An 8326-nucleotide genomic window follows, 5' to 3' on the forward strand; every position below is an offset into this window, starting at 1 on the left:
AATCTACTACTGTACTTTTTTGATATTGAATAAAGAGAATAATAATAATAATAATAAAAAGTTTTAATCAAATGGAACAAACTGATAGAACCAAACGAGAAAATTATACTAATTAACTCAATCACACCCAAACTCAAATAGAATGAACGAGATAAGTAAGAGCTTGTAAAACGTAGCAGAAGTGATGCCTTTTGATACTTTTACTATTATTCCTTCCGCCTCAAATGCAGAAATTAGCTTCATTTCAGTTAATAAACTTTCAGAGAGCTAATTTTAAAATCTGCAACACAAATTTATTAAATGGTCGCTACTCTTTATCTTTTGGTTGTCCGAAGTAATAAGTTTAAGTTTTCTTCACAGGACGTCATTACGTCATAGTCATATTCATTTTACACCTACTTACTGGATAACATCCCTGTTGTAGCGGTCAGTGGTTCGCCGTTGAACAGAAAAGTGCAGTAAAATTATAACAAAATATACAAAGTACATAACAATATAGAAAAGAAACGATATGTTAAGCAGGCATGACATGCATAACAGAACAGAACTGATTTATTGATAAAAAACACTGGTCATTGGGCGGGAGCAAGGATGTGCAAAAATTCCACGATGATATCGTTGTGTCGAAACGACCTTCAAAAACCGATGGACGTTCGTGTAAAGTATGTAAATAGTACGCCGCCCCATACACAGGTCAAAAATGTCACAATGTCTTGAGCGACGCAAGAGAACCGGCCGCCCACCCCGGGTATCAAAACACGGTCTCCTGCGTCACCCGCGACCAAAACACATTATATAAAAGTTATGAACGCCTCCTGAAAAAAATCTTCAAAAATATGTTAAAAAAAACACATCTCAAAAATACGTTCATCAAAAATATCATTTTTCGTCGACTCATGGAAAAATATAACGCAGATCGCATCTCTTCTGATAAGTTGGGCTGCAGCAACTGACAGCAAAAAAAAATCAAAACCATCGTAGGACGAAAACGATTCCGTCAAAAAGGCACATTGTCCTCGCCAAGCAAAGGTTCTAATGTAATATTATAATAAAAAAGTTGAAATTAAATGTACAAAGAGTACACGTTATGCAAGGTGTGCCGTATAAAACAACTTATTCAATAAAGATTAGATTAGTGCAGACGATCTCCTGAAAGATCTGAGCAACTGAAACAAAGGTGCTCTTTAAATGAAGAAAGAAGCAGCTATCCAGTCGTACCTAGAAGTCGGCGATCCAACTGCAGCTGTAACATATTTTTGTACCTTTCGCGCTAACCATTCATTCTCACCGACACATTTTAAAAACTATTCTAAATTCAACGACTTCCCCGCTTCTAAATAGATACTTACGTCAAGTGGCTTCTTGAGGACTATCCAGCCAGACTCTGGCTGAATTTCAAAATACTCCAGATCTTGAGGGTTTGAACCAGCACTCAGTGAATATATTATTGCGCCGTTATTATCAGCGTCTTCGTCGGACGCGGAAACTCGTAGAATATTTGTACCTATACTTGCGTCTTGTTTAACATTCTCAACGTATTTCTGTAAAAATGAGGAAATAAAAATAACTACCAATACCAATTGTATACCCTGTCGATTTTCAATACAGCTTGAACGTGAACTCGGAATTTGCTAGAGAATTTAAAACATTACGAAATAGAAATTTTCAATTTCAAATAACCTGACAGTTTCATATTTAGAATATATATTAATGACAATATAATTANCCCTCCTCCAACTCATACTAGCGAGGGTTAAACGGTAACGCATCATAATAGTCGATGCTAAGCCTGAAGATCCCCCTACAGCAAGTGTTAAGCGTTCCCAAGCTTAAAGATCCTTTCCACCGAATCATAATAACGAGTGTTAAGCGGTACCATACTTGAAGATCCTCTCCACTGATTAATAATAGCGAGTGCTAAGCGGTACCCGGCTTGAAGATCCCCCCTACCGACTGCAAATAGAGAGTGTCAAGCGCTATATACCTTAAAGATCCCCACTATCGACTCATAATACCCAACGCTAGGCAATACCCACCTTGAGGATTCCCTCCACCGACTCATAATAGCGAGTGTTAGGCAGTGCCAAGCTTGAAGACCCCTCCTCCAACTCATACTAGCGAGGGTTAAACGGTAACGCATCATAATAGTCGATGCTAAGCCTGAAGATCCCCCTACAGCAAGTGTTAAGCGTTCCCAAGCTTAAAGATCCTTTCCACCGAATCATAATAACGAGTGTTAAGCGGTACCATACTTGAAGATCCTCTCCACTGATTAATAATAGCGAGTGCTAAGCGGTACCCGGCTTGAAGATCCCCCCTACCGACTGCAAATAGAGAGTGTCAAGCGCTATATACCTTAAAGATCCCCACTATCGACTCATAATACCCAACGCTAGGCAATACCCACCTTGAGGATTCCCTCCACCGACTCATAATAGCGAGTGTTAGGCAGTGCCAAGCTTGAAGACCCCTCCTCCAACTCATACTAGCGAGGGTTAAACGGTAACGCATCATAATAGTCGATGCTAAGCCTGAAGATCCCCCTACAGCAAGTGTTAAGCGTTCCCAAGCTTAAAGATCCTTTCCACCGAATCATAATAACGAGTGTTAAGCGGTACCATACTTGAAGATCCTCTCCACTGATTAATAATAGCGAGTGCTAAGCGGTACCCGGCTTGAAGATCCCCCCTACCGACTGCAAATAGAGAGTGTCAAGCGCTATATACCTTAAAGATCCCCACTATCGACTCATAATACCCAACGCTAGGCAATACCCACCTTGAGGATTCCCTCCACCGACTCATAATAGCGAGTGTTAGGCAGTGCCAAGCTTGAAGACCCCTCCTCCAACTCATACTAGCGAGGGTTAAACGGTAACGCATCATAATAGTCGATGCTAAGCCTGAAGATCCCCCTACAGCAAGTGTTAAGCGTTCCCAAGCTTAAAGATCCTTTCCACCGAATCATAATAACGAGTGTTAAGCGGTACCATACTTGAAGATCCTCTCCACTGATTAATAATAGCGAGTGCTAAGCGGTACCCGGCTTGAAGATCCCCCCTACCGACTGCAAATAGAGAGTGTCAAGCGCTATATACCTTAAAGATCCCCACTATCGACTCATAATACCCAACGCTAGGCAATACCCACCTTGAGGATTCCCTCCACCGACTCATAATAGCGAGTGTTAGGCAGTGCCAAGCTTGAAGACCCCTCCTCCAACTCATACTAGCGAGGGTTAAACGGTAACGCATCATAATAGTCGATGCTAAGCCTGAAGATCCCCCTACAGCAAGTGTTAAGCGTTCCCAAGCTTGAAGATCCTCTCCACCGACTCACAATAACGAGTGTTAAGCGGTACCGTACTTGAAGATCCTCTCCACTGATTAATAATAGCGAGTGCTAAGCGGTACCCGGCTTGAAGATCCCCCCTACCGACTCCAAATAGAGAGAGTCAAGCGCTATTTACCTTAAAGATCCCCTCTATCGACTCATAATACCCAACGCTAGGCAATACCCACCTTGAGGATTCCCTCCACCGACTCATAATAGCGAGTGCTAGGCGATATCAAGGTTAAAGTTCCACTCCACCGACTCATAATAGTGAGTGTTAAGCGGTACTAAGCTTGGAGATTTCTTCCATCTCATAATAAAGACTGCTAGCAGCTTAACGACATCATTATTATAACGAAAAAGTTGCGAATAAGCTCCGTGTTTTAAAGACATTAAGAACTTCTTTTTAACTTAAAAAAAATGGGCGATTACAGTTAAATAACTTATTGATTTCTAATCATACCTCGGGTCTGTAATTGATAATTAATTTATTGAATGTAACCAATGGGACCATGAAACGCACATTATAATGTCCAGGGCTGTGAAGATTATCAATTACACATCAAAGAACCATTGTTTTAGGGTCAATTTTGTATCATTTAATCAATACGCTGAAATCGCCCGTTCTATCTGTCGCCCTCTATACAATTATTTCACCATTTCTACTATTTTTTTTAATCTTACCTGACGGTCAAATAGCGGTGGATTATCATTCATATCAGTTATTTCGACTGTGAACGAACACACTCCTTCCAATGAAGGTTCTCCTTGATCAGTAGCCTTAACTGTTACTGATACAAATTTTCCGTCGTCTCCTTCACGATCAAACACTTTATTAGTTGAGACATCACCGGTTTCTTCATCTACGGTAAACTTTGTTCCCTTTTGATTTGGTTGTTGCACAATGGAGTACTTGACTTGACCATTAACACCTTTATCCTCGTCTGTAGCATGGACTTTAATAACTGGTGATCCATTTGGAGCGCCTTCTTCAACCTTTGGATAGTACGTTCCGCAATCTTTAAAAATCGGTTTGTTGTCATTTACATCAGTAATAAACACTACAACAACGGCCGTGCTAGTGTGAATGGTCTTTTCTCCATCTACACAACAAGATCCGTCATCCATTGCAGTAACATTCAGTTCGTATTTGTCTCTTTCCAATGAAATAGATTTCCCGTGTAGACGTATCACACCAGTTATTTCTTCAATGACAAATTGACCAGAACTTGTACCACCTCCAACAAAGCCAAATCGAACATTATCTCCATCTTTATCGGAAGCCACAACAGTTGTCACTAGTGTATTTGGACCAGCGTTTTCATCAACGTTTGGCGTGTATACTTGCTGTGAGAATTTTGGTTCTTCATCATTCTTGTTTTTCGTATACACACGAACTGTTGCTGTGCCTGTCTTAGCAGGTTCACCTTTATCTTTGGCTGTCACGACGAACTCGTAGTATGCATTGTTGTTATCGGCATCCAATTGTTTGTTATTTGAAATGATTCCGCTTGGATCGACACTAAAGTGATCATCCGAAACCGAATATTCGATTTCTGCGTTTGCGCCACTGTCGCTATCCACTGCTTTGACCTTTAAGATGCTTGTACCTGGCGGAATGTCTTCGTCAACGTTGTGAGCTTGGTAGTCTGGTAATTCAAACTTTGGAGCGTTATCATTGACATCCGTGACACGAATTGTGAGCTAGAAATAAAACTATGTATTAAATATTTGTTTGCAGTAGAAGCAATATAGCAACTGTTTGCAAAAGTTTTTGATATGCAACATCTTATTACTCGGGGTATGGAACTAACTTTATGCGACGGAAACATGTAATAGGAAGTATGGAGGAGGAAGAAACGAGTACTATTCTATAAAGTTGACGCTTGAAGAAAGAAAGAGAAAGGAGACACAGTTGTCGACCATCCATTCGTTTTGTTCGTTAGTGAGGTTGGATTGACGATTACAGTTTGTTTTACATACCTCAACTGACGTTGAAAATCCACCTGAATCTTCGGTTGCAGTTACCACAAGTGAGTAAACGTGGGGTTGACGGAGATCTTCAAAATCAAGTTCTTTTGCAAGTTTTACAATTCCAGATGTAGGACCAATGTTGAAAGTCCCTGCTCCTTGACCTTGGGCTTTTAATGTATATCGGATCTCTCTATCAGCGAATGACTTGGCTTTCACTGAAATTATGCTGTAAAAAAAATTTGTTTAATTTTGTAGAAGAATAGGTGATACCTGATAATACAATGTTTGAACGCAGTCAAACATATTTGAAAATCCAAAAATTCAATCAAATATTTGAATGTTAAAATGTTTAGATATTTGAAATCTTGATACCTATATGATGATTTAAACATTCAAATTAAAAAAAAATTAGAACCTTAATAGTATTAGATTTGGTAAAGAAATTGGAATTGAGGAACCGCATGCAATCATTTAAAATAAGGTAATAAGTATGCGATCCACAACCTTACATTTAAATGTTCAGTATCCAGTCAATATTTAAAACTTTGAAACGCTACAATTTGGATATTTGAATATCTGAATAACTAACTTTCAAATACTTATTTGAATTATGGATTTTCAAATTTCAATATTCAGATAATTTAATTACAATTCCGAGATTCGTGTATGTGTGTATCCACCCTAGACAAAAAATTTTCAGTCTTTCTCCAGTCTCCAGAGTTTTTTAGAGTCTTTCAGCGTCTTTGAGAGCGTCTCTCACAATCTTTCACAGTCTCCCAGTTATTGCCGAGGTGTTTTTATGGATCTCTCACAGTCTCTGTATGAGAGACTCAAACGATAAAATTCTTAATTCAGAGATTCGAGTCTTTCACAGAGAGTCTGATTGAATAAAACTGAAAATTGAGACTCGAGTCTCACGTAGAAAGACTGGAATCTCTGAAATATGTTGAAATTTTAACCATGTCTATCGAGACACCACTTATTGAAAGATTCGAGTCTCTCGTTCAGAGACTGGATACGAAATGAGGATCTCTCTATGAGCGACTCGAGTCTCTCGTTCAGAAACGTTAAACAGTTTTTTTTTGACAGTCTCTCTCAGCGCCACCAGACTCGATGAGAGACGGAGACTAGAGTCTCGCTTTCAGAGACTCTGGGAGACTGAACATTTTTATCTCGGGCATTTTACACTTTCATGATTTTTATAACCAATTTAATTTGAAGTAAACATACTAACGTTAGAACTAGTTTAAATCGCAAAATTATCACTACCTAATATGTGTCCGTTCGCCAACTACCTAATTTACTAGCTTGTAAGCAAAAATATATTCATCGCATTCTCTGTAAAAACACTACCTAGACTATCGAACAGCCAATATCTAATATATAATGAATTTTCTTATTCAAATGAGATTTAAGTTTTTATAAACCGACTTGCCGATTTACCACCGTATACGAAGAAGATTAAGTTATTGAAGTTCTAAATCGCGTTTTCCGCCCCGGAAATTAACTTTCTATGACTGACGTTCTGCAATATTTGAAAAAGCTTCCAATATAACTGTATGCCTGGTTACACATATTTAAAACGCTAAAGGTAATTTGCTCCTTTTAATTTTATGTCATAACTCAAAATCATGTCATTGGTATAAAAGCCATTTTTAANAAGAAAACAGTTTGCAAAATTCATTCGGTAGCTGATGTCTATTTTCTTCCTTATATTTCATTAAATTGAAAAGAATGATGTACATTCTTTAAAGAAGAGTGCGAAACGATTGGTTATACGGCTCTTGCTTTCGTATACATGCATTCGCGAATGTGTTTTAAGTGGTTGACGGAAACGAGCATTTTTCGATTGTACGTGAATGCAATATAAGATAAAAAGTACACGGTAGATGTGTCTACATGTGCAAAAAACACAAAATCATAAAAATATTCACAGTGACACCGTCTACAGGAATGTTTCGATCAAAATCATTAAATAAGATAAATATAGTCAGTCAGTAGGTACTTATTTGCATACAGGTAAGGCAAAATGCTTAATTTGATGAACATATGGAATATATTTTTTCAATTTCCCTAGATCACATCATATTTTTCAAAAAAGATGATGCCACCCTTTGATTATTACCTGTTATAGGATACGTACATGTATGTTCAATTTTCAATTCGGCACTGCTGTATACGTATTACGTAATATTGAATTACGTTCTATTAAAAGCAAAAAAAAGCCCTTTTAAAAGGTAAAATCGTAATTTGGATCCATGTCTCTTGACCTCTAAAGTCATACTGTAACCACCCGTATCCGTACTTATAATAACGTGTCGATGGTTTATTTATAATTACTGAATATTTAATAATTTAATATCCTACACATAATTTCTTCGAAGAATTCAAAAATACATAAAATTAAGAGTACTGATGTAATTTACTAGCGCCCCAAATTCATTTACTTCACACATTATACTTTAGAATTTAAAATTCGTGCCCTTTTCGTGTTGACCTCAGGGGCTACGGCGCAAAGCATTTCAAAGCAATAGTTTTCAAAATACTTATATTCTAGACAAAAACTCTTTAAGACAATGCAAATACCTACAACAATGTGCATGTAGGTACCAACAATAAATAGTTGAATAAATACTTACTCCGAGTCTTTTTTCTGGTTCTCCGGTATTTCAGCCTCGTAGCTAGGCATATAGAATTGCGGGGCTCTTTTTCCTCCGACAATTGAAAGCCTTTCTTCCGCTGTAGATTGATATCTTCGTTCGTCAACCCTTCCATTTTGGTCCTCAGCTTTTACATAAAGCACATATTCCATATCCAACTGAAAAGTGTCTGTGCCGCGAGTTCGAACAACACCTGACCTCTCATCTACTTCAAATCTTCCCCCTAATAATTAGCAAATGCTTAAAACATTTAACTACAGTAATCATGAATTTACATATAAGGATAATACTTCATATTCCATAATTTCGTTATTCTTCTTAAATACTAAAATACTTAAATAATAATAATGCACGCGTAGA

General features: G+C 37.9%; 1 protein-coding gene across 1 annotated transcript in view; it reads right to left on the minus strand.

Annotated features, from left to right (window-relative positions):
- The window catches only part of LOC108732855 (neural-cadherin), a 144646-nt gene that overhangs the window by 6105 nt on the left and 130215 nt on the right, over positions 1-8326 (minus strand). Inside the window, 4 exon segments of the mRNA XM_025977022.1 lie at positions 1350-1541; positions 4017-5036; positions 5316-5532; positions 7946-8189. Coding sequence (XP_025832807.1) covers positions 1350-1541; positions 4017-5036; positions 5316-5532; positions 7946-8189 — 1673 coding nt within the window.

Source organism: Agrilus planipennis, unplaced genomic scaffold (genome assembly GCF_000699045.2).
Source record: "Agrilus planipennis isolate EAB-ADULT unplaced genomic scaffold, Apla_2.0 scaffold31, whole genome shotgun sequence".
Taxonomy (NCBI): Eukaryota; Metazoa; Arthropoda; class Insecta; order Coleoptera; family Buprestidae; genus Agrilus; species Agrilus planipennis.